This window comes from Pieris napi, chromosome Z (assembly GCF_905475465.1).
Source record: "Pieris napi chromosome Z, ilPieNapi1.2, whole genome shotgun sequence".
NCBI classification, from domain to species: domain Eukaryota; kingdom Metazoa; phylum Arthropoda; class Insecta; order Lepidoptera; family Pieridae; genus Pieris; species Pieris napi.
Genome location: NC_062259.1, coordinates 470,811 through 498,007, shown reverse-complemented (window position 1 = coordinate 498,007; position 27,197 = coordinate 470,811). Strand labels below are relative to the sequence as shown.

The 27,197-nt window shown below is 35.2% G+C and overlaps 2 protein-coding genes across 11 annotated transcripts in view; both read left to right on the top strand.

Annotated features, from left to right (window-relative positions):
- The window catches only part of LOC125062170 (CLIP-associating protein), a 37,339-nt gene extending 18,208 nt beyond the window's left edge, over positions 1–19,131 (top strand). For all 10 annotated transcript variants that reach the window (XM_047667860.1, XM_047667861.1, XM_047667864.1 and 7 more), the window contains 19 exons: positions 137–254; positions 1,510–1,633; positions 2,280–2,378; positions 3,969–4,097; positions 5,259–5,443; positions 5,836–5,952; positions 6,517–6,635; positions 6,975–7,105; positions 7,899–7,986; positions 8,525–8,650; positions 9,218–9,326; positions 9,976–10,074; positions 10,584–10,663; positions 11,269–11,413; positions 11,830–11,915; positions 12,117–12,328; positions 12,818–12,964; positions 13,464–13,598; positions 14,701–19,131. In XM_047667860.1, coding sequence (XP_047523816.1) covers positions 137–254; positions 1,510–1,633; positions 2,280–2,378; positions 3,969–4,097; positions 5,259–5,443; positions 5,836–5,952; positions 6,517–6,635; positions 6,975–7,105; positions 7,899–7,986; positions 8,525–8,650; positions 9,218–9,326; positions 9,976–10,074; positions 10,584–10,663; positions 11,269–11,413; positions 11,830–11,915; positions 12,117–12,328; positions 12,818–12,964; positions 13,464–13,598; positions 14,701–14,751 — 2,300 coding nt within the window. In that variant the 3' untranslated portion in view covers positions 14,752–19,131. The remainder of the gene's footprint in view (positions 1–136; positions 255–1,509; positions 1,634–2,279; positions 2,379–3,968; positions 4,098–5,258; positions 5,444–5,835; positions 5,953–6,516; positions 6,636–6,974; positions 7,106–7,898; positions 7,987–8,524; positions 8,651–9,217; positions 9,327–9,975; positions 10,075–10,583; positions 10,664–11,268; positions 11,414–11,829; positions 11,916–12,116; positions 12,329–12,817; positions 12,965–13,463; positions 13,599–14,700) is intronic.
- A 2,307-nt stretch (positions 19,132–21,438) lies between these two features.
- Positions 21,439–25,632, top strand: LOC125062223 (fibrohexamerin-like). The gene is made up of 5 exons (XM_047667990.1): positions 21,439–21,566; positions 22,872–23,091; positions 23,445–23,581; positions 23,993–24,103; positions 25,395–25,632. Exons 1-5 carry the CDS (start codon positions 21,521–21,523, stop codon positions 25,529–25,531), a joined length of 651 nt encoding a protein of 216 aa, XP_047523946.1. The 5' UTR covers positions 21,439–21,520; the 3' UTR covers positions 25,532–25,632.
- The last annotated feature ends 1,565 nt before the right edge of the window (positions 25,633–27,197 follow it).

Genomic DNA, 27,197 nt, shown 5'->3' with positions numbered 1-27,197 from the left:
CATCTCATTTACAAGCATGTTACGTCACTAATTCGTATTTGTCACGTGACTGGCGTATAAATACTTTTTGACGTCCCTTCCACAATTCAGCGTTGTTTAAGGCACTTTTTGCAACTTTTTGCTTTTTTTTTTCTAGCAACGTCGAGGTCTTCCTCACCGTCTTCCAGAAGTGGGCCAGTCTCATTGAACACGAGGAGGCGACCATCTGGTATACCACGGTCTTTGGCTGGTTCGAGGGAGACGAGTCCCACAAGGTAAGCGTTTTGCTGATTTATTGTTTTACTTTAGAGAAATTTGCGGAAATATATGGTATTGTTACGGCAACATAAAGTATTGTTACGGCAACATAAAGTATTGTTATGGCAACATATATTCTTAAACTTAACTTGAAATCTATTTTTTTTATTACCGCGTTAATTCGGTAGCACAATGTTGCTAAAGCTTTCTTCAGAATTTTAAATGCAAAACTTTTTTGTAGATATTGAAGTCTTGTATAAAACTGTAGTACATTGCTCTATTGACAAAAGTATCCGCAGCCTAAAGGAATCTTTTTTAATTTAGTAGGAGTAGTAGTGGTATAATGGAGAAAGAATTTTTCAAATCAGTTCAGTAGTTTTGGAACTTATTCTCTGTCATGTAACCTGTTCTATTATATTCGAAAGTTCGGTTTATCGAAATAAATTCACAATTTTTACTCATTTAGTTTTTTTTTTTCATCAGTTCCTTCAATTTGACAAGGTCCAATGTTTTGTAATTTATTTAGTTATACCTTCAATAATAATTTGGCCAATGTTGCCATAGTGATTCCTGCTATGGCAACATTTTGGCTTTAATTGTAATATCAAATTTGTAAGTGACAACATTTATTGTAATAGGTGTATTTTTCTAATTTATTTTATTAGATTTGAGTAATACTTCGTGACAATATATGGTATAAACATTGCAACTATTTGCCTCTAATAATTGGTTAACAACAAACAATTAATTATTGTTTTTGAAACGCATTATGTAACTAAATTCTCTTTTAATCCTGTCAAAAAAGCTTTATTATTTAGTTATATTATCTGTTTAATCATTAATTCGGGGCAATATATCGTATTTATGTGGCAACATTATCACATATATATGGTATAAATGTTAACGTAAAATTGTAAACACCGTTAGATTGTAATCTATCTCGCGAGATTATAAACTGTCGAAAGATTGTGAACCTCAGCTTACTGCTTACAATTTAACGTATTATTATTCGGTAGATTGTACTACACTAACTTAGTTATCATTCAAACAAAAAAATCTTTGGTCAATTACAGATAAATTTTACTTTCCAACAATTTCATATAACTACCGAATAATAATACGTTAAATTGTAAGCAGTTCGTTGAGGTTCACAATCTTTCGACAGTTTATAATCTCGCGAGATAGATTACAATCTAACGGTGTTTACAATTTTACGGTGACATAAATATGGCAACATCGTCATTGTTAAAGTATATTTAAATTCTGTCGCAGATCGGGCAGATCCAACAGCGTGGTGGGTGTGGTCCGAAAACAGTCAGTGGAGAGGTCCCAAAGACCTCCCACGAGCAGCATTCGGCTGCTGCAGCAGTCAAGGGACGCGGAAGCTGCTTTGAGAGTGAGTGTCATACAAGCCTTAGAACGCCCGACCTCAGAGTAACACTGTATTATATATATAAAAATGAAACCCGTTTTCCGTTGTCACGGCATAACATGAAAACGGCTTGACCGATTTGGCCAATTCTTTTTTTATAATATTCTTTGAAGTACGAGGATGGTTCTTACGGAGAGAAAAATTAAAAAAATTGAGTGAACAAGTCTAAAAACAACACTTTTCTATATTCCCATACCTAATATTCGTAATAATACTTAAAAGTCAATTAGAACTTTAATACCATATCATAAAGTTGAAGTGTTAGTGGAGGGGTTCCGGGAAGGTAAATTTTTATTTTTTGACATAATGTATTTGTTGTCTTATCAACTTTATTTTTTTTTATCTTAGCTAGACCAGTGTCCCGAATAGCAGAATAAGTATTTAAAAAAAATAAAGAATCGATTGTTAGGCGGTACGATGTTCGCCAGGCCAGCTAGTTATATATAAAACTTAAATTTGTTGTTATATCTGCTCTACGAGAGTAAAAACATTGTTGGCGGTTCGAACGCACGATCTCAAAACTGCTGCTATATAAACCTTAAATTTGGTAAATCCTCATACAATACGATGGGGGTTAGAACCCACAAAATCATAAACTATTATTTTTCAGAGCCCCGAAGACATTTCCGCGTGCGACAGAAGAGATGACGATTCTGAAGCGTCAAGTGTGTGTTCGGAACGGAGTTTGGACTCCTATAGGAGACATGATGTGAGTATTAATCGGACACACAATATGTCCACACAGAATACAGTAAAACGTTATTATAAAGAACGGACACAGAAATGTCTGTTTTGCATTTGGCAAATATATTACAGCTATTTTTTATTATTATTTTCTGTTATAATAATGATCAGACACAGAAATGTCTGCTTTTGCATTTGGCCAATGAACGGACACAGATATATCTGCTTTTGCGTTTCGCAAATTAACGGACACAGAAATATCTGCTTTTGTTTTTGGCAAATAAACGGACACAGAAATGTCTGTTATGCATTTGGCAAATATAATACACCTATTTTTTATTATTATTTTACGTTATTTTAAATAACGGACACTCAAATGTCTGCTTTTGCGTTTGGCAATTATATTACACTTACTTTTTGTTAATCGTTTACGTTATAATTATGGACGGACACAGAAATGTCTGTTATGCATTTGGCAAATATATTATGTCACTTATTTTTGTATTATTATTTTACGTTATCATAAAAAACGGACACAGAAATGTCTGTTATGCATTTGGCAAATATATTATTTCACTTATTTTTTATTATACTTTTACGTTATCATAAAAAAACGGACACAGAAATGTCTGTTTTGCATTTAGCAAATATATTATTTCACTTATTTTTTATTATTATTTTACGTTATCATAAAAAAACGGACACAGAAATGTCTGTTTTGCATTTGGCAAATATATTATTGAACTTATTTTTTATTATTATTTTACGTTATCATAAAGAACGGACACAGAAATGTCTGTTTTGCATTTGGCAAATATATTATTTCACTTATTTCACTTATTTTTTATTATTATTTTACGTTATCATAAAGAACGGACAAAGAAATGTCTGTTTTGCATTTGGCAAATATATTATTTCACTAATTTTTTATTATTATTTTACGTTATCATAAAGAACGGACACAGAAATGTCTGCTTTTGCCATTGGAAAATATATCACACCCATATCTTGTTATTCATATTTGGTATAATAAAGAACGGACATACAAATGTCTGCTATTGCGTTTGACAAATATAAAACACAAATGTCTGTCTTGCATTTGGCAAATATATTGAATCTATTATTTGTAAATAATTTACGTTATAATTATAAACGGGCTCAAAAATGTCTGCTTTTGCGTTTGGCAAATATATTACACCTATTTTTTATTATTATTTTACGTTATAATATATAATAATTATAAACGGACTCAAAAATGTCTGTTTTGCATTTGGCAAATATATTACATCTATTTTTTATAATTATTTTACGTTATTAAAAGAACGGACACAGAAATGTCTGTTTTGCATTTGAGAAATATATTACACCTATTTTTTATTTTTATTTTACGTTATCATAAAGAACGTACACATAAATGTCTGTTTTGCAGTTGGAAAATATATAACACCTATTTGTTATGACTTTTTACGTTTATTAAGGGATAATCCAGAACGGACACAGGAATGTCTGCAGAAAAATATAGCCTAAAGAAGTGAAGACGCAAAAATATGTCTTAACTTTTGGACGTAGGAATGTCCTTTTGGTTTATATATGCATATAGAAAATAATTTTTCAGAGCCTGACCTGGTCTTCCTCACGCCTGGGATGGGATTCTTCGCCCCCTCCACCCCCGACGCCCGATAACATTATCGCCCTGTGTGCGTGTACGCACTGGACAGAACGCAAGGACGGACTAACACATCTCGTATGTATTTTATGTACACGCATACACAGGCACACGAATGCACACACACATAAGTAGAGCCCCAAGGCTATAGGCCCGCCCCCGTACCGTTCTGTATTAGTAGGCCGCGAACAACAAACGCCACACGTAGGGGGCATACGCCCCGAACGGGTTATACACACCCTTCTCGAGGGAGCGTGCATCATAAACGACACCAAGAAATAATTGGTTCTCCCCAAATCAACTCAGGATCCTTTACTAGGACTTCGCTGACTCTAGTGAGCTTCGTGTCCTAAAGCCTGGTAGAGCTATGCTCGCCAAAACAGCCTGGGCTGAGCTGTAAAGGCCCTTAAGGCCAACAGCGAGATGCAGTTCCAAAAAAAAAAATAACCCCGAATATTCTTAACTTATTCCCACAGTGGGAGGTTTTCCTCCAAAGTTAGGGGTAATCGAGATGCCCAGGGGGTGTACATTTATTCAAGAAATTATAACTTTTTTAATTAAAAAACGCATTATTCTGTACAATTTATTCAAAAATTCAAAAATCATTTATTCATATAGGTAACACAATGTACACTTGTGATTCGTCATTAAAGATATAAATATTAATGCTTCTAATTTTACATTTACTGCCAGTTCTCAAATCAAGGGCGTAGAACGGAAGAGAAGAACTGGCAATAAACTCTCCGCCACTCTTTTTAATCGCCATGTTTTTTTTTTTTTTACACAACGTTTGTAAGGATTTACATTCAGCCTCTAACCCAACTACACCAAATATCTTATAGTTATAATCATCGATACAAAAACTTTAGGGGTTTTTAATTGATATTTAGGAGTATTAGAGGTGGTCCTAGTGGGGACATTCTGTCGGACTGGACTTGGGATGACTATAAAACACTATTGTATGAGCCAAGGCTGTACATTTTGCTGACACAGGCTTTCTCAGTTTTATAAGCGTGGCGATTTCCTAAATCGTCAGAGTTACGCCCCGAGAGAATAGCTAGACCTTGGCTCTCTAATCAACTGTTCCATGATATTATTCGTTACATAGCAATTAACATTTAATTTTTTCGCTTATATTCTATTGTTGTACACTAGAGGTTAATATAGAGGAAAACTAAAATCCTCTATTATTTAAAGAACCCCGATGACCCACCTTTCAACTATTTTTAATATTTTCAGGCTAAGTATTTGAACAGCGGGATGCTCCTCACCGAGGAGCAGCTAAAAAGATTGACAGAACTTCTGAACAAGATGTTCGTGGATGCACACACAAAAGTATTCTCGCTTCTGTTGGACGCTGTCTGTGAACTATTGCTGGTCCACGCCCAGCATTTGAAAGACTGGCTCTATCAGCTCATGTTAAAGTAGGTGTTATTCGAAAGTAATATAAATAAATAAAACTTGGAAATAATTTCCATAAATGGCAACATTTCGAATGTCATCTGTTAAATATTGATTCGATTTAAAAAAAAGAAAGATTTACAAAATCACGAAGTACTTTTTTATCTACCTGATGTTAAGTGATACCGATGGACACTCAATGCCAGAGGGCCCGCGAGTGCGTTGTCGGCTTTTTATTTTATATAACAGGGGGCGAATAGACAGGAGGCTCATCTGATGTTAAGCGTTATCGATATATGAAATCAAAAAACGATTTTTTTATATTTGTTGGAAAGTCTTTCTTGACTTTTGTCAAATGTCATTTTGTATGTTTATATTGGGTGTTGCTATTTTATTGATTATAATTTTTTTTCAGATTATTAACAAAGCTCGGTACGGACATATTGGGATCGGTCCAAAGCAAAATCATGAAGACTTTGGATGTCATACACGAGTGTTATCCAGCTGAGCTTCAATTGTATAATATATTCAGGTATTTCTCACACCGTCTCATACCATAAACGTGCTATGAACGCAATGCAACACTTACCACCTCTACAATACACATTTGGGTGTCAACTGCGTATCGAATTGTGTACCGGTTTTAATAAGCGTGCCATCCGGGTATAATACGTCTATCATCCGGATATACTACGTCTATCATCCGGGTATAATACGTCTATCATCCGGATATACTACGTCTATCATCCGGGTATAATACGTCTATCATCCGGATATACTACGTCTATCATCCGGGTATAATACGTCTATCATCCGGATATACTACGTCTATCATCCGGGTATAATAGGTCTATCATCCGAGTACAATACGTCTATCATAATATCTCTTATGATATGGTCCTGGACCATATAGATGTCTTACTCTGCTCTGATTTATGAAGAAATTAATTTTCTATAAATATCGTAAGATACCTTTGCGTATTAATAAATGGGTGATACCCATTTAGAACGGCCATTGCTCGTACGCTCACCGTGTTGCCGTGGGCCGGTGGGCCATCCACCGAGCGGACCCTTTAATAATTTAATTAATTAACAGGTTCCTAGCAGATAGCGCTACAGCTCCAACGGCGAAGTCAAAGGCGGCGGCTCTGAAATTTTTGACGGATTTAGCGCATGACTATTGTACGCCTAATAGCTTGGCTGTTGCATTACAAGGTTAGACACTATTTTTTTTTGTTTTTTGAAGTTAAACTTCTTTAGGCGCATGAGAGTAAAAATTTTAACGGAATGTCACGAAGATGTGCAGCGTTTTTGTCGTAGAAAAGAGAGAGAGAGCTATTAAGACCGATTGAGAGAGAGAGTGAGAAGGGCCTTCTTACTCTCTCTCAACTAGGAATCTAAAGTTTTTATAAATATGAACAAGACTTAAAAATTAGTTTGCCAAAGAGGTTTCACTTCTGACATGTGTACTTTGTACGCACGCACTGTTTTTTTTTTTATTTTAGTAGTTTTTTCAACGATATATGAAAACTTAAACTATTTTTATTGTGACAGGTGGTAGCACAAGTGTGGCAGGTCGGGCTTTAACCAAGGTAGCGAACTTGGCGAACGATTCCAGGTCTGCAGATGTTCGTACCATGGCGAGACGAGCCCTCGCAGCCCTGTACGACTGTAATCCTGTGCCTGTAAGTATTTCATTGTTAAACAATAATTTAATATCTCAAGAAAAAAAATACTAATAGAAAGATAAAACAGAAATCTACCTAAAGAAAAGTTTTTTTATTGAAGTTATACTTCTTTAGGCGCGTTATGAAAAATTTATGAGAGTGAAATTTGACGATGCGCGCGCACCGTGACACAAAATTCAGTATAGACGCCGAGCGTGCGCGAGCGAGATGGGAATAAGACAATCTACAAGTAAAAAGAAATAGAATATGCGTGACGTAAGCAGCTATGCGAAGAATTTTGAATGACCATAATGACATTTGTAGTACCTTTTAAACAATTAAAGGAGTTTTAATTATTTTTTCAAAGAAATTTAGCAAAGCTTTTTCACAAAGACCTATTTTTACTTAGTTAAAAGGTTATGAAACATACCTAGTTATTAAATTGAATTAATAATATAATAAATAATACTTATTTTTAATATTAATTAATAATTGAATAATATACTAAATATTAAATATTGTTAAATGATTAACGCTAAATATTTATTATTAATTATTAAATATAAAAAAAAAATGAAAAAAAATAAAGAAAGCCAAAGAAGTATTTATTATATTTACGCGCGTACATAAGTACACACACCATTTTTTTAAATATGGACAGAAATAGTAAAATAAAAGAATACTGTAACATACAAAACTTACATAAGCGCCATCTATGTTTTACCTTATGTAACTAGACATATTAAATTAAATGAAATCCAAAAGTTTTCCACAATTGAGGGTACCCTAAAAAAGAAAATTTTAAATACAGTTTACAGCGCTCATGAGCGAATTGACGGCTGATACGCAAGCAATGGTGAATGGGGTGTTACAACAACACGTGAGGAGGACTTCCAGCAGTAAGTAGCATAATTAATATATAATGTATATCCTAAGTTGTACCCACGTCTTAAATAAAAAAAAACCTTCAATATATGTTAAGAGGGGTTTAATTACACACGCGCAGATTTATATATATATATATATATATATATATATATATGTGTATTTTTTAATACCCAAACACAAATCATCTTTAGATATCTTAAATATTATGTGCGTGTGTAATCAAACTCCTAAACGGATTGACCGATTTCGATGTTAAGGGAGCGTTCAAGTATTATGTAACCCAATTTTTGAACGCCCTTTCCACTCTTTGGACGCGCAGTAACGGTTTTCTGTAGCCTCACCCCCCTCTTCCCTGCCCATCTTATCACTTTCAGCAACACCTCCTTTTTCCCTCCCAATCTCATCCCTTGCAGAACCTCACCCTCCCAGCTCTTCTCCACCATCTATTCTATACATTTCTGTACTTGAACGGGAGCGTTAGGAACAAAAAATTTAATATCCTAATAAAAAAAATATGTAAGGGTAGTCACAATATTTTTTTTTATTCAGCCGGTAGCGATAGCCCAATGCGTACATCAAGCACGACTTCAAATCCGGCCAACGCAGAGGACGTGTATTCGAGGATTAGGAAGACAACTTCCGAGATACACACGTACACCGCGCAGCATTCTAACGGTGAGTTCAGCTTAAGCTCACTTGCCGCGGTTGTTTCTTGTATGGGTGACCGATAGTTTTTTTTTTAAACCGGCACACGGGTCAAGTGATGTTAAGTGATATGGACAAATTGCCACAAAGCTCGCGAGTGCGTTGTCGGTCTTTTAAGATTTGGTACTGTTTTTTCTTGAAGTACCATGTTAGGTGTACCGCCTCCCATGGAAACTCAATGCCACAGGGCTAGCGAGTAAGTTGCCGGCCTTTTAAGATATCGTATGCTCTTTAAAGGACCCTTAGTCCAATTGGTTAACCGTTCAAGGGTTTTACGGATTTAAAAAGGAGGTTAAGTTTTGACTTTTGGGTGTGTGTGTTCGGAAACTAAAAGTTTGGCTTAGAAAAGCCTAAATTTCATAGAAATCGGTTCAGTAGTTTATAATATTAATCTAAATAATGATGACATTAGAGTTTGTAAACTGTATCAATAAATCTGACCCCTCCCCTTTCTGCCCTCTTTCACCCCCCCTCCCAAATTCGTTACGTAATACTTGATCCCCAAGCAGCTTAATTAATTTATTTTTATATTTCCAGCGGATTGCGGCAATCATATTATGTCCAGCAAGGACTCTGGAATCAGCCAAATGTCGGATGCCACGTCGTCAGCGAGAGGACCGAATGTCCCCAACGGACATTATACCGGGTGAGAAAATAGTATTAAAGGGGGCAAGGGACAAGGGAATGATCAAAGACAAGGAAAGCGTTGGTGGTGAGGCGTCCAGGTCCAAGGACGTAGGCCTGGTGAATTGGATGGGGCAAGGTAGGGACTGTAAGTGGAGAATCGTGGTCTTCACCTACCTACTTCGGGAAAAAGGCGTGAATAAATAATGAAACTAGTGTAAATAGTGTATATAGTTTAAACTAGTCATCGTAACCACTTAAACGCCCTCAATAAATTTTTGGACATGTAACAGCAGAGATAAGTCTAGAAAAACATCGTGACTGGCAGAGTGGTGGGCACCAGATTTCGAAGCCGATCCCCTAATCCAACCCATCAAGTACCCTTACAGGTCTTACGCCTGTTAGGGTACTACGATACCAGAGGCTTGCCGAAGACAAGGGGACTGTGGAGGAAGTTGTCTGGCCTTCAGAAATGAAGAAGAAGAATTAAAATATTTTTTATCATGCTGTCAGTAGATGGCGTCGCTAAAATTCTACTCAGATGATGCGCAGGAGTTATTACAGGACTAGAGAGTCCACGTCCAATATAAGATTTTTTTTAATTTAAAGATACTTAAAAATTATAATCAGTGATTTTACATTTTATTTCATATTTATAATTATATTTCCAGTGATATAGGCCGCGCCGCATCGGCGGATAGTTCTGAAGAAGCGAATAGCACGAAGGAGTCGTCGCCGATACCTCATAGGGATTGTACTCATGGTCACGGGTAATTATTTCTTGAATAAGATAAGAATTTTGTTTCTTAAATTGTTTGATTCGGACATTCATTCATTCATTCACAGGTCAATCGTTCAGTAATTTGATCATTCACTTAATAATGTCACTCATAAGTCAAATTTTGTTAATTCAATAATTGTGTAATTTAAGTATTCATTCAAACGTCAATCGTTCAGTAATTTGATCATTCACTTAATAATGTCAGACAAAAGTAAAATTTTGTTCATTCAATAATTGTGTAATTTAAGTAATCATTCAAAGGTCAATCGTTCAGTAATCACTTCATTCACTTAATACTGATAGTAAAAAGTAATGTTTATGTTTTGTAATTTCTTAAATCAGTAATATGTAGCTCATTAACTCATAGGTCAATCGTTCAATAAACTTTTCATTCACTTTGATAAACATATGTTTTCAATAAGGGTGTCAAACTGTTTTCTTTTTTGACAGCGCCCGAGTGAATAAATGTTGCAATATTAATTTGTGTTTAATTTCCAGAGACTACAGTTCAGCGAATATGGCGAGGGACAAGATGAAGCCACACGAAATGGACGAGAACGGTCTTTTAATAACAAAAGGTATTTTTTCTGGAGGCTTTTAAGGGCGCAGGCGCCGATACAAATGGTTCCTGTTAGATAATTCAGCTGACCCACTAATGTTAGGAATTTGTATGGAAGTGGTCACGTGACCGGGGTGAGATTACCGTGGCAGGGGCCACGTGAAGTCGATACTCGGTCACGCCTGTCGAATAGTGATTTTTCAAGTGTTCCAAAAGGTATCTCAAGTCACCATCTCCGCTGGAGCATTTTATTAAAGGTATATAAGGATGAGTGCGGTATTGGAAACGAAGAGTTGCATTCAAATCAAAGACCGTGCAAGTATTACGTAAGATTAACTTCATTTTATTCCCCCCCCTCCCTCTTCCTCCTCGAAAATTGCTTTCGCCCCTTAGTAGTTTTTAAGATACGTTTGAATTTAATGTCGTAGGTTCGAATCACTGCACCAATGGACTTGTGACACAAATGCCACAGGCTGATGACTTTCTTGTCTAAACAAAAAAAAACAGAATAAATTATATGCAGTTAGGCAGTTTTTTTTCGACGGAAATCGAACCCAAGACCCAAGAGTTGTCGACCACCAAATTATCACTATACCATTCTTCAATCATGAATCGTTCATTCAGCCGGTCTCCGAGAGACGGAGGTGCTGGAGGCGTTGAGCAAAGTGGACGTGTCGAAGGATCCGGCTGAACATTGCGAGCGGCTGTTCGTCGCCACCCACGAGATCCTCAAGTACGGCGAGTGTAAGAAGCCCTGCGAATATTTCAAGTGAGTTTATTGGATTTAAGATATACATATATATATATATTATACTAGCTGTTCCCTGCACATTGTGATTGAATGGTTGAGAAATGAGAAACAAAACAAAGAAAACATTTTGTTAAAATTTGTGTTAATAATAGTTATTTTTAATTATTGAAACAAACTGGTTTATTTGAAATTATTAATAACTAGCCGTTTCGCGCCCGCTTTGCTGGACGAATTAAAATAAATTTTATGTTTCATTATTTTTTTTTTTTTCATATTTTTATTATTCTTCTTTTTAACTTCCCGCTAAGAAAATTGAAATATTTCGAAAATCGATTAGTGGTTTAGGCGTGATTGAGCCTCAAACGACGACCATTTTCATTATATATATATATATATATATAGATAACATTATTAATTTAACTAAATTGTTCTAGGAATATCCTAAGAGTGTCGTTGGCGGCTATTTCAGTTGAGGAAAATGTTGCAGACAAAGAGAATGCGGATATTGCGTCGAATTCAGGTAAATAATATATTAACCGACTTTAATGGTGAGGATTATTTTTTAATACATGAATTTGGTGATTAATATCAATTATATTTCAAATAACAGGAGCGAGTTAAAACGCCTATGAGCAAACATAGCAATGCTTTCAATTACGCCATTTATAAAAAAGATTTAATTAATGTCTTATAAAATATAAAGCTTAAAATTATCTATCAGGATGGGCAAACGCCCATGAGCGAACAGCCGCTGAAGCAGTGAAGGTCCTCATCTGGTTATGTCGGAGACCAGAGACACGCTCGCAATGGCTGGACTATTTCGATCTGATTCTGCTGAAGTTGATCAACGCGTACGGTGCTCACAGTAAGGAGGTCATGAGGGCCATAGACAATGGGATGCCGCATATCGCTGCTGCGTTGCCGGCTCAGCACGTGAGTGTAAAATCTTAAAAATTAAATTATGTTAAATCTGTAATTGTTCCAAAAAATATTATACTTGAAATATTATAGAATTAATCATAATCTGAAATTGGTTAAAAATAATTGAAAGTGTTTTTAAAGATATATAAATAAAAATCTAAACATGAGATATGTTTAATTCAGAAAGGGATTAAAAGTCTGGTTTCATTACTATTAATGAATTAATAGGTTCATATAATAATATAGTTTTGCTATGCTTGAGAAATGCATCATACTTTTTTGAGTATTCTTTTCACTTTTTCTCTTCCTTCTTTTCTGTTGCCTAACTAATTTTTAGTTTTGTCTGTTTTTCTGCTAACTATTATTTTTGTCTAATTATCTTTTTGCCAATTATTGTTTTTACTAATAATTTTATATGATTATTATTTTTGCCAAATTATTTTATTAATAATTTTTTGGTTAATTCGTTTTTTATGTTGAACATATTTTGTCCTATTCCAGGTTCTGGCCCTCTTAAAACCAGTTATAAGAACCAAAGGATACCCTTCATCACTGTGCGCTCTGAAGTTAGCCGCGGAAGTTGCGAAGGCGCGAAGCTCGGAGCTGTCTGATGAAATCGTTTCACCTATAATGGAGGGCGTAGGACAAGTAATTATTATTAAATACTAGCTTTCTATAAATTCTAGGAATAATTTTTTTAGTTCAATAAAAATAACTATCTACTATAATAAAAAAAGGAGTTGATCGTGCAAGGGTGAAAATTAAGGGTTGTTTGTATTTTTGTATGCTGTATAAAGAAATAATAAAGAAAATGGGGGGGGGGGAACCACCCTTAACATTTAGGGGGATGAAAAATAGATGTTGACCGATTCTCAGACTTACTGAATGTGCATAAAAAATTTCATAACAATTGGTCGAGCCGTAGGAGTATGGGAATGAACATTTTGACACAAGAATTTTATATAAAAGATTTACTAATAAACAAATGTAATATCTATTAAAATAATTTATCTTTGACTTTTCCTGACCTTAATTGACCTTTCGTGACCTTAATACAACGTTCGTCACGTTTGTTGACTTTACCTGGCCATAATTGAACTTGACTTTTAGTGAGTTTCTTTGACCTTAGGTGACTTTTGATTTCCAGCTGGCTGACCACCAAAACTCAGCAGTGCGCAAAGCGGCTATCTTCAGTATGGTGGCGTTCACATTCGCACTCGGCAAGGAGAGAATGCAGCCCTACTACAAATATCTATCTGTTAGCAAGCTGCGGTTATTAGATGTGAGTATTATTTATTAAATATACGAAAACAGTTGTAATATAGGTGACCATGCAAAGGTGAAAATAACATTGCGTTCACATTACTAACTCTGCTAACTTTTATGTTTCATAGAGATTATTACACTACTAATATCGATTATAAAAGTGGGAGTAAAATTAAATTTTTATATTTATTTATAATGACAAAACATGTAAAAAAAATGGAGGCACATCAGACCCTGCAAAAAGAATTCAGGCAGAGACTTGTATTTTTATTATTTATTGTAACATACCAAAATTGTCATTATTTTAGAAAATATAGCTCAAACTCAAAGTCAAAATAAATTTATTCCTATAGGTAAATTAGTACACTTATGAACGTCAAAAAGAAGTTAAATTAATTGTAAATTTACATTTACTACCAGTTCGCAAGTCAAGGGCGTAGAGCGGGCAAGAAGAACTGGCATGAAACTTTCTGCCACTCTTTTTAATCGCTAAGTTTTGAGCCATACAAATTGTTTGAACTGGAGCAATTCAATACCAAGGATTAGGATCATTCAAATAGTCGACAAATTTATAAAAAGCTTTATTGATTAATTTAAGTTTAACAAGAGCTTTGAATTTATTTAGTGATAATTCTCTAGTTTCGCTTGGAAGTTTCTTGTAAAAACGAATACAATTTCCATATAAGGAGTGGTTTATCTTCTGGTTCGTTGGTCAAATTAGTTCTATTTCGAGTATTATACTGGTGAAAATCACCATTTATTTTAAAGATTTTTATAATTTTTGTACATACAACAAAGATTCAAGAATATATTGACCAGATAATATATAATTCCTTAAACTTATTCCGTATCGAACAAATACCCCGAACAGCCCGCTTCTGCAGCACAAATATGGATTGAACCTCTGCAACAGCACCCCACAGTAGAAACAATGCTACAACATACATACAAGCTTCTAACATACTGTAGATATATCATTATATGTGGTGAAATTTAATAAATCAATAAATAATACTGTTCTCAGGCCAATTGAACACTTGAATTAGTTGCAGTAGTTAGTAGTAATACCTATATTTTATATTTATTTAATATTATCAAAAATGTTATTCACCCACCAGGTATACATAAACAAGCAAAAGGAAGAAGCGACGAAAGGCGGTGGGTCGTAGCGTCGGCAGAGGCTGGCCACGCGCGCCACGCAGACCGACACGTGACCCGGTTGATCTTAGGTGACCTTTCATGAGCTGCATGAACCCGACCCCCGTGACCATGCGTTGCGATTTAACACCCTAATTACCACATATAACCTAATTTGATCTAACCCAATGTTATACCATATATGTTCTTTAATATCAACGCTTTTAATAAATTGACCTTTGTGTTTAGCTTCTTTGGTCATTAAAATTATGTAAGGGTACATATGTGTCTGCGAACGCGCGAAGTTTTACGTGTATATGATTTTTAGTTTTGCCAAGAATCGAACGTTAATAAAGTAATCGAAAATATTTTTCTTATTATTTGACAAGGAATGGTGTTATTTAAAAATTCTACATCTTATGGACCATGGGGCAAATATTACTTTACATTTTTCTTTGATTTACGTAACATTACGTAACAAAATGTAGACTTATAAATGTCAATATAATATATGAACATTTATTTTACATTTACTGCCAGTTCTCAAATCAAGGGCGTAGAACGGGAGAGAAGAACTGGCAATAAACTATCCGCCACTCTATTTACGTGTTATCGTTCTTAGATTAAACAAAAACACAAATAAAAAATTCATTCGTAACACGCTTGTAAAAAAAAGTTTATTACGTGTTAATTGTTCTTTTTAATTACACATACTTATCTCGATCAAAACACTTTCCGACGTTTATCTAATCTGTGACACGTGTCAAGTGACGAACACTATTCAATTATTAATTTTTACATTTTATTTTACTATTGTATATTATGTAGATTAATTCCATTAATTAATGAATTAATTATTATTTAATAACACTATTTTTCATACTGTCTAGCCATGGTGCATCAAATTAAAATTATGGAGAACATTTTCATGTTTTGACCCGTTACTATGTATAGGAAATAGTAAAAAATATATATTTAAGTTGTTTTTATTTTTAAAACTTTTGTATTTTTTTAAGTTAATATTAAACGACGTGACACGTGTGTTGTGTCAAAGTTTAGCGGTGTGATAACCGTATATCATTTTTTTGACATAACTCTGGACTGTTTATATAAATGACGGTTTCTTATTTAGTACTAATGAGTGACCATGCAGGAAGGTTAATTCGACGTAAGATTGAGAAACTGTTTAAATATCAGTTATACTATTAAAAATGATTGTGTATGTCAATCCATGCTCAGTGGTGGGACAGATTATTTTAATATTGAAACAGACGAGTCTTGTCATGCATGGTCACCTATGAAAACTAAACAAATGTAAACACAACAAACAAACACATTTTAAAACAGTTTTGTTTTTCTTTTTTTTTGAAAAGGTTTCGTGAGTTTTTTTGACAAGTTTTGATCAACTTTTCATCAATTGTTTTTTTGTGATTTCAATGTGTCTAGCGTTTTGACGATGCACCTCTCATCGCTGCCCCTAAAAGTTTAAATTAATAAATGTTTGTAAGGGGGTAATCATCGTAATACTGGCAGCCCTAATGTCAGGCACAGCTGACCTACTTGCCCATTAATAACGAAATCTGAGGCCCGGACCTCAAAGGCTACCTTTTTTATATCATATACACGTAAAATTTTTAAAAGCATTTTCTACTAAACAGCATTTCTGTATAAATGTAATAAAAGCTAATCTATACAATTACTATGGTTAAGCGACGATTGTAGAATTTTGTTTTTGGATGGGTGATTTTGTATCGATTTTTAGTGCTATATTTAATGTAGGTTCCGGTTATAGAGCAATATAATCTAGTATGGCCATTTTGTGGCTTTTGGCCAAATTAATCGACAGATATATATCCCCGATTTGGGGTATGGGGCATAAGATTCTACTCAGATTAAATCATCAGTTTAATAAAACAGTTTCAATAATGATAATTGCAAAAAAAATTGTTCAAAACTTTTTTTTAACTACCCTGTCTTTTGTAAGATTCTACTAAGATGAATAGTGAATAAATTTATATATCTATAAAGGGAGACGGCAATAATTATAAACCATGCTACCTTGCTCGATTCAATGATTTTTGAAACTACCCTCACAAAATATGACGTACTGTCTTCATTTAAAAGACAATGAAGTAGAAAAGGCTTCTGCTTTGTCTGCCCCATACCCCCATTAGGGCAACACATCGAAGCGAATGTTGAGGAATAAAACCAAATTTTTTTGTTTTAATTTTACTGTAAGGCAGATTTCAATAATTAATTTTTATTTATTGTGTAATAAAAGACTTTCATGTTTTAAGAGATGAGAAATATGTTGGTATTTAAAATGTTGCATCAGGTCATTTGATAACGTCTGTATAATAATGAATCTATTTAAAATTATGCACCAAGTCGTTTGATGGCGACTGTATAGTAATGAATCTATTTAAAATTATGCACCAGGTCATTTGTTAACGTCTGTCTAAAAAGGAATAATATTATATTTAAAATTATGCATCAGGTCGTTTAATAGCGTCTGTATAATATTGAGTATATTAAAGTAGTTCCTTATTATTTTGTAAAACTGTCACCATGCATTAGGTCATTTGTTACCGTCTGTAAGTCTGTAAAGTTAACTGATGATGATAAATCTATAACTTTGCATCAAGTCATTTGCTAACGTATATAAAATCTCCCTATTTTATATTAATTGATATTTCATTACTTTTAATCGCTTTGCGAAATGCTTTGCCACATCAGGTCATTTGCTATTGTCTGTAAATGTATTTTTTTATACTTATTTTACACTGTATTATTAATATGATAACGCGATTATGACCTTTAAACCACAATACAACACTTGTTTAAACCAACGTAAGGTGAAATATGTCAATGACAACTGTCAAAGTCTTATATATCAGGTGTCATAATTGATGTTCATCATGACAACTGTCAGTCTTAAATGTCATAAAAGATGTAGCATATACGTCAGATGTCACAATTGATGTCGCATATTGACTACTATCAGTATTAAATGTCATGTCATAAATGATGTCGGATATTGACATCTGTCAGTCTTATATGACATTTGTCATAATTGGTGTAGCCTAATGACAACGGTCAGAATGATAAATATTGAAGTCTGCTTTGCTCTAAGCGACGTTTGTTTGTATGTATGTCACCTTTAATGTAGATAGCTTCGGTCGCTTAGTTGATATAAATTGTAATATAAGCAACTATTGTAATTTTCTTATTTAAAAAAATATTTACCGGATTAAAACGCGGATATCAAGTTTTATATGGAGCCACTGAAAGAGCTTGTGGTATGGTTGAATTACACGTATACGCGTTACTTTGTCACTCTTGACCATGCAAGTCGTCGAGTGCGTAAACATTGGATATTATCACAAGAACCGACTCATTGTGTTACGACTTGTATGGTCACTGCTGTAGAATGACCATGCACGTCTTATACTACGTGGTGCTGTCAAGGCATACTTTGTTCTTTCATCTTTCTGGAATAACTTTTCTTTCTTTAATTTAACCCCAGTATTTGACCATGCATCTTGAAAATTGCGTGAAATGTCTGATAAATGTGTATTTCAAGATAAGATTACTCCAGTAAAAAGTAGTGACGGTAGTTGACAATTATTACCGTTTTAATCCGATAAAAAGTATTGTGATTTTTGTATTTAATTGGAATTTAATATGTTCTCGTTTAAGTTGTTAAAAACAGCTTTTTGTAATTTAAATTCGAGTTAATTATTGCATAATCAAGAAATCCTTCAAACATCAACTTACCAGAGACAACACATTAATGCTCCGTGCCCATATGGAATTAAAACAATAGTATTCTAATAGTAAACTATAAACTGAGCGGCAATAGCTAAAAGCGGGCAATAGATCATACTGGGGCGTGCATTGGACTAAACTCTTCTAACCAGCGCATGGTGGCGACAAAAAGACTCCTATCAATTTATTTTTCTGGTAAGCTGATGAATGAAGGATTCCATATTCAAATGAGAATCTCATCGCAATCTAGATTGTTCGATTTGTTAGAAAACGGAATTATATATTACAATTTATGTATTTGGCGCGTTGTGTGTATTACAACTTATATGTTAGACATTGTCAATCACCTAAATAGGGACAATTCTAATACGATAGAGGTGGGAAACTTGACAAATGGCAAGTGACTGAGGACGGCTTAAATCGTTTACGAAAGTAAATTGACGAAGACACTAGACGTTCATTGCATCTAATCGGATCTTAGATCTTTAATTTATTAACAATCCGTCAACATTAACAGATGACAGTTGTCATTGTTAACCCACCTCTATTCGCCGGTTTGCATTTAATGTTATTAGCTTGCTCGATGCAACATCAGTTTAATATTTAATATTATGTATAGTTATGAATAAAAGGATTTTTAAGTCGTGGGCTGTTTTACTTATAAACATTTCATCAATAGTACGGGTTGCAGACCAAGAGCTAAGCTGCTAAGTTAGTTTAGCTTAGCTCGCATAGCTGACGTAGTTTTCCATACTTGTGTGCAGACCGCAAACTATGCGAACTAAGCTATGTGAGCTAACTAAAATATGCGAAGCTAAGTTTGTTGTGTATGCCGATGCGCAGCTACACGAGCTAAGCTAAGCCCCTCCCGCTACCCCGCACACCATTTGCACATCCTTCGCCACACTGACTGAGCTTTGGCTTAGCTGTTGGTGTGCACGCTATTTATTTCTAGCTTAGCTTAGCCTAGCTTGCTTGGCATAGCTTAGTTTAGCCTTGGCATAGCTTAGTTTTCAGTCTGCAACCGGCTTAGGTTTTACAAGAGGTCGCTCCACAGCCGGTGCTGGCATTCAATTAATTTCCGAGATTTTAAATGCTTGGGAAAATTCTCATAATGCCGTTAGAGTTTTTTGCAGACTATATCCCGAAAATACATAAAACATTCTAATTATTATTTATTTATTTGTTCAGATAAAATAATCCATCATAATATTAGTATAAATGACGTCTCGTTCCATGAGCCTCACTAAAGAAAGTGTAATTACCTAAAGAGATACCCATAAACATCTGCACACAACCACATAAATATTGTTACTTTGTGTGTTTATGTGTGTGTGTTTTCGTTTGTAATAAATGTTATGTCTATGTCTAAACTCAGACTTAATGCAGCATTGGCTGAAAAATGTATATCGGCAATATTTCTGCAACAGTATATCGCTCATTATTTTGTCTTTACACGGTCTGCATACTTTTCTTGGCTGCAATGGCGGACGAACTCATAGGCGTTGCAGCTTATATTGTTTTAAAAGCAAAGTTACAACAAAAAAAAAACAGAAAAATGAGCATTCGACCTTATTTCAATAGGCGTAATAGGTCCTAGATTCGATATTTTAAGTCTGAAATTAAGACAATTACTTATTTAAAAACTTTACACGAATGTCAAAGAGTTTGATCACATTATTCACAAGATTGGACCAATAATACAAAGAATAAATACTAACATGAGAAAAGCTATTCATGCTGTTACAACATTAGCTATTACTACCATTTTTAGCAAGAAAATGGGACGCACTTAGGAAATATTGCAGTATTTTCGATTGCTAAGCGACAATACGGCTTGGACACTAAACATTCATCGGACATACAAAAAACATTTGGCAATATATAACAGCCATACTAAAATAATGCCGAGTATTTCATTGTCTAGCCGTAAATGCTGGCTCCCTTCCAGCTATACATTTTCGTGAATAAATGGCCCGTCTAGGAACCCCTTAACATTGATTCTTCGTTCTTATTGGTGATACTTGACCAAGTAAGTATTTAAAATAAACTAATACATATATCCTTTTGGGTACTGTAGAACAGTATAAGAGCGCCAGCAGAGGCAGGTATGGGGAGCTGACGCTGTAAATGGTCTTCTCCTGCGAGACTCGGACATCGGCTAGGGCCTCTGAAGGGCTGGAAGCTCACTGGAGCGAGCGTGAAGAAGTAAGGGAACAAGGTGAAGTAAGGGACATCGACGAGGACCAACGGTTTGGGATGATCTTCCTATCCCCTGACTGTGTACAAACTCAGCGGGCAATACTTCGATAGCACGCTTTAAAGGATGACGTGAACGATGTCAGGAAGTTGGTCTTCCAACCTAAGGGGAAGATCCTCAACCAGTCTACCTGGACCGAAGGCTCTAGTAAGTCATGAAGTTAGAAATACTTCATGATTAAAGCCGTTGGACAGGTCTACTATCGTGACAGGTCAGGACATGACAGGTCTACTATCCCGGGTTGTAAAATATAATGTGTTTTTTAATTATATGTATGCAAACGCATTATTTCTATTGATTGATATAAAACCAGTGGGGCTACCTTTCTAGGTCTGGTCCTCAGATAGGCATCTGATTCATGATTCTCAATCTAATAGGCAAGTAGGTAATCAGTCTCCTGTGCCTGACACACGCCATCGTGTTGGGTCTAAGGCACGATTCCTCACGATGTTTTCCTTCATACGAGCGAATGTTTCAATGACCTCAGAAAGATGAAAGTCACATTGAAGCCAGCAAATAAATATATTTTTATACAAAATATTTTTTTGTAATCGTTATTTTTGTAGTCCATAATTCGTAATTATTTTTTCGATGCACGCACGAATTGACCAGCTTTAAACAAAGAATTTCTAGAAACAAATATTCGTTAATAATTGTTATTGTTCATTTAAACAAAAGCATACGTTTACACAACTGACTAAACAGCATATAAATAATTAATTTTTAACTGAAAATATCAGTTGGTTCATTCGTTTCACTGTGGTAACACCATAATGTTGGCAATACTTTTATTCCTGTCTATTACAGCGTGTTTAGCTGGTAAGTGTCAATGGGTCCCACTGTCCCTCCATTTTATCGTTAAACCAATATGAAAGAGACAAGAGATCTCCACTTACAGTCCTGACCTCGCCTCATCCATTTGTAATTCACCATGCTCGTTAAGGGTACTTTTGACCTGTCTCTTCTCTAGTACGTCATGGATTTGGTCCAAGACCTCACCATCTACGGTTGCCTTGTATATCCTACCACTTCTTCATCCATTCACGGCCATACATTAGCATTCCCTTTCGTATTCTTCTCTTCTCTTTGAAACCACACTGCTCACGTATTATTCACACATACTTATCTCTTCCTAGTTCGTGGATTTGGTCCAAAACCTCACCATCTACGGTTGCTTCGTATATCCTACTTGTTTTCGTGTCATTCATCTTCTCCACTTTTAACCCACACTGCTCATTACTGATCCTATCCCGCAATACATGACACATTCTTCTTAACACTCTCTTCCACGGCATTTATTCTTTCATTCTTCCTCTGCCACACCCAACATTCACAACTGTATGTTAATGTGATACGCACTTCCCTATGGCCAGTCGAGCCTTGTTTGAGATTTCTTGGCTACTTTAAGAATTATCTAAATTTAATTCAGCTTAAAAGAATTAACGAAAAAACCGTAAAAAAAGTAGTAGTATTCACATGACATGACGGTAACAGATTATTCATGTCTTCGTCTGTCTAATATCATAAAAATAATCCTAATACTATCGTGGAGTTTAATTTCTATATATCTTAAAAATTAATAATATTAAATACCATCGAAGAGTTAAAATTTCGTCGGCGACTGTTTTTGATCGAAATATTATATATTTAAGATTAATAATTAACACGTAGTGTTGGCCTAGTGCCTTCAATGCAACTCTTATTCCTGCGGTTCAAACCCCAGCTGTGTACCAATGGATTTTTAATGCGCATTTAACATCGCATCGCTCGTACGATGGAAAACATCGTGAGGAAACGTGCCCAAAAAGTAGGTGTGTGTGTCAGGTACAGGAGGCTAATCACGAAATAGATACATAAATCTGAGGCCCAGACCTAAAATGGTTGTAACGATTGATTACTGATGTATTTATTTTTAATTAACACGTACAACACAATATTGTTCTGTGTAGTGTTGGTAAGACATACTGCGATGCCATTGTGTATTGACGTTTTGGCGGGTTTTTGAATTTGACATAAATACTATCTAAATACAAATATAGATATAGAAAAACTATAAAAAAAAATTGTATATATATAATAAATGTGTTTAAATTAACTTGATTTATGTAAAAAGTATATTTATAGGTCCGTCAAGCATAGTTCGGCCGTGCAAGTTTTCGAACACCCCATGTGTGCGAGAAATTTTCCGATTGAACTCAGGATGTAATCCGAATGTCCGAGGTTCAATTCCCACTCAGTACACGATACCAACGTTCGTGTTTCATACCCCATACTTTAATTCAACATATATAGATAGGAACTTGAAAATTGGAAATCATAATAAATGCTACATCTCGGAATTCTTGTAAGTATTATCTGAGTGTTTCTAGACTCATTTTAAATGATTTGAGTGTTGTTTTAGATTTCTATAATGTATAGTAGCGACATCTACAATAAGCGACTAAAAAACTGCGATGACGTCACACCTTAAAACGCGCTATCGAAACATTTCCCACTGACCATATTATATACATCTCGACATTTCGCTGGTAGAGGATCCACCCTTTAGGTTGGAGGAACAGTATACCATCCTGTCGGTACGGGTATCGAAGTATGTCCCGCTGAGCATTATCTAATCGAAGAAATATCAAAATCTGTTCAATACCAGAGATTACCCCCTACAAACGTCCCCCTAATTCATGATAAAATCAATTTCAGCTATAACACTAAGACGGACGTACTTGTTATCGCAATAGACTGTCCATTCCTCGCATTCGAGTCGACCAGGATACTCCTACAGCATCGTTCCTTGGCTGAAGACACCAGTTTTGAATATTATTATAAGGGGACCTATCGTATGTATTTAGAAGATAAGCTGAGTTCCATCAGACGTCGAGGCAGAATATAAAATACCACCCGTATCACCTTTACGTCCCTTCCACAATTGAGCGTTAAAAGAGCGTACCAATTAAAAGGCAAGGCATTTGTGGGACCTCTGGCGGTGGTGTCCATGGGCGGTATCACTTAACATCAGACGAGCCTCTTATAAAGTTGCATCGATGAGCTTTATAACTAATTCGTTAGTAAGGAAAACATTATGAGAAAACCGGCCATAGACACACGTTCCACGCTCTATCACGAAATAGATATCTGTGGCCAAGGGTTGTAAGATGTGTCAATGTTTTTGTGCTTCCCACGATAGCTTTCTATAATTAAGTCTAAGCTGTATTTAGTTGCAGTTTACAGAGGTTTAATAATTATTCTAGCTTTGATTCGTCTAACAATGAACATACGCAATGCCGTCAACATGGACGTCTGCTCAGCGTACACCTTTGCAGATGTGACAGCGCTGCCGATCTTTCAAATTAATCCGAATGGTAAGTGACAGCTGACAAGTAAGCAAATTAAAGATGGAAATTTTAAAAAGTAAAATTATTTAATTATTTATTATAGCTATTTATATTATAAATCTGTAGTCCATTGTTCTTTTGTCAATAGTTTCCGCAGCACATACGAGTCTTTCTTAGTCTTTTTTATTTGGGTTACACTAGCGAAGTTTAATTTTATTTAGTCGACTTTTTTGCACATATTGACGTCTTCTATAACACTGTAGTACAATGCTGTGTTGTCGATGGTTTCCACAGCGTACGTATAGGGATTTTTTGATAATTTGGGTTACCTTTTCTCTCATTTTTGAAATTCTACAGCCTATGTTCATCATAATGGTGAGAGAATTAATCCAGCAGTTTGACCAATTCTGTTCAAACATCCAAAAGTTTTACGTGTGATTTATTTCCCCATTAGACATTTACTTACTTGCTGGCTCTGAGACTCAAAAAGTGTCTTGGTCTCCGACATGGGAATCTACCAGCGCTCTCTGTCCTGTGTTACCTCCCGCCTGTTGCTGGCTTTCAGCTGCAGCAGGTCCTCCTCCACTCTGCCTACCAGCGCTTCCAAGGCCGACCTAGAGGTTTTCGACCACTAGAGCGGCTCTGTGAACCTCCTTCACCGCCCTATCTTGGCCCATGCGCTCATGGTGCCAATGTAGTCAATAGGCCTTTTTTCGCCTATATGGACTGAGCTATTTCTTTCTTTATTTCGACATTTTTTCGGAGTCTCTGTGACCAGTCCTCCCGCCTTGTCGGCTCCAGGATTTTGCGTTCTGTCCTTAGTAACTTGCAGTGCTGGCCTAGTGGCTTCAGTGTGTTACTCTCATCTCTGAGGTCCTAGGTTCAGCTATGTGACAGTTTAAGAGTGGTAATAATATATGTCTGTTTCACCAAGGTCATAATATTTCGGTGAAAAGAGTGGTAATACATTATTACGTTCTAGATATTCGTCAAAACGAGGGCACTCGTAATGTGTGGTTACTGTGTCGTCCGTAATTATGTTTAAACAGTGAAACTCTTCAGTCTTATTAGATAAATTACTGTAATGATAACTTTTTTTGAAATATATCTTTGTATAAGCAATGTACTTAGTATCCTAGTAATAGTACCTTCTTGTTTTTCCTGAAAAAATAGATTTTGGGGTTACGACTTTGTTCCCCGGGGCAAGCGATATCAATACCGCTTTATAATATGTTATTTAACAATATAAATATGTAAGAATTTATAGATTGTTTTTTAACCAATGTATTATCTATGCTTAATTTATTGACATTCACAGATCCAAAAACGGCGAATTTCCTGTCAAGAGATCTGACACTGTTGAATATCTTCGAACGCGAGACGTTTTACGGGAGAGCAAGACAACTCATGCTAAAATATATAAATTCTTATATCTGTGATTTTGGTTGCAAATAATTACCAAAATGAAATTTAAAATGTTGAATTTTTCTAAATTGTAAACAGAATTATTTGTATACATATATTGTTTTTGGTCTAAATATATTTTATATATATTGTTTTCTTTTTTAAACAGGATTGCCCTATTGAATAATCGTGTCCTATAATTAACTGTGGTCTGTGGGGTATAATGCTGTAATTCCTTGTAAGCACTTGCTCTGGGGTCACCTACTAGGAGGCAACTTAAATCTTTAATTGGCTGTACACTTAAAAACGTCCCAAGGTAACAAAATCAAGGAGGAATGATATATATATTGGTACTGGATAGTGTATGTATTTAATGAGGCAGGCATTTAGTTATAAATAAAACAACTTTTATTAATATATTTTATTTTATAAATACATCACAATATGGAATTCTCGTATGGCATCTTGACAAGAACTTAAAGACGGGGAAAACATAGTAATATTTTGACTTTTAAGTGTGCAGAAATAATGCTTTCTCGCAATGTCAGAAACTCTGAAAGAATCTGTCAAATGTCATCAATTTACATTTATTTTTTGTTGCTATATTCGTTAATTTAGCGCCCTTAGAGCAGGTTTTTTTTTATTTTACAGTTAGGACTTTAGAAGCAATTCTTTACAACGAAAGAATTTTAGATTTCGGCCAATAGACTTGTATCCAGTTCATGAAATAAAAAAAAATCAAGGTAACTGGAATCTGTCAAGACTTATTTCTTACATTGCATAATACTATACCTACGTCAAAATACAATTCATTTAAATTAACCTAAAATAATTTAACAGCCGCTAACTGGAGGATTTAAAAAAAATCATACATAAGGAGACACTTTCTTAAAAGAAAAATTTTCACTTACCATTCAAAACTAACATATCTTCAACCTGTCCTACGCTCAAAAAGGATTCTTGTAGTTTAATTATTGTGTTTTTTTACTTGGGGAAATACATTACGCATACCATACCGCGGCGCGACTGCTTAGTACGGGAGCGTTATGTCCCCTAAAACCCCAAGGCGCCACCAAGAATCGCCTTGGGCGGGATGCGGTAACAGCAGACTCTGATCCGCTTCCCGACATGCGATGCGGCGTCTGAGTCCGCCTCTCCACGCCCATTGTTGGTTTGTGAAGATACTTGATACAGTACCTTCACATAACGGGCCATTCGCTTTAAGAAATAGCTAGATGAGATCGGGACCAATACTTGCAGGGATGGATCACCACCCTTTCTTTTTGCGACCCCTGATTCCCCGCTAGGTTAATGTAGAAATTATTACGTCAAGTACCTAAACTCATTAATATGTCAAATGGAGGAGAGTTTGCTGCCCACGACACATGGAATATTTGTTTGGGGGCTAGTGTCCCATCCAAATTTATTATGTTTAATAAAATTTATTTCTTTCTCTACAAGACGAATATAAAAACTACGAAATGGTACAAAAAAATATAAAAATAACACAGCACTACAACCTTTTTTTAGGTCTGTGACTCAGGTTTCTGTATCTATCATGATCATTTGTTAATCTTATAGGCAAGTAGGTGATCAGCCTCCTGTGCCTGACACACACACCGGTTTTTTCGGTCAAAGCAAGCCAGTTTCCTCACGATGTTTTCCTTCACCGTTCGAGCGAATGTTAAATGTGCACATAGACACGTCCATTGGTGCA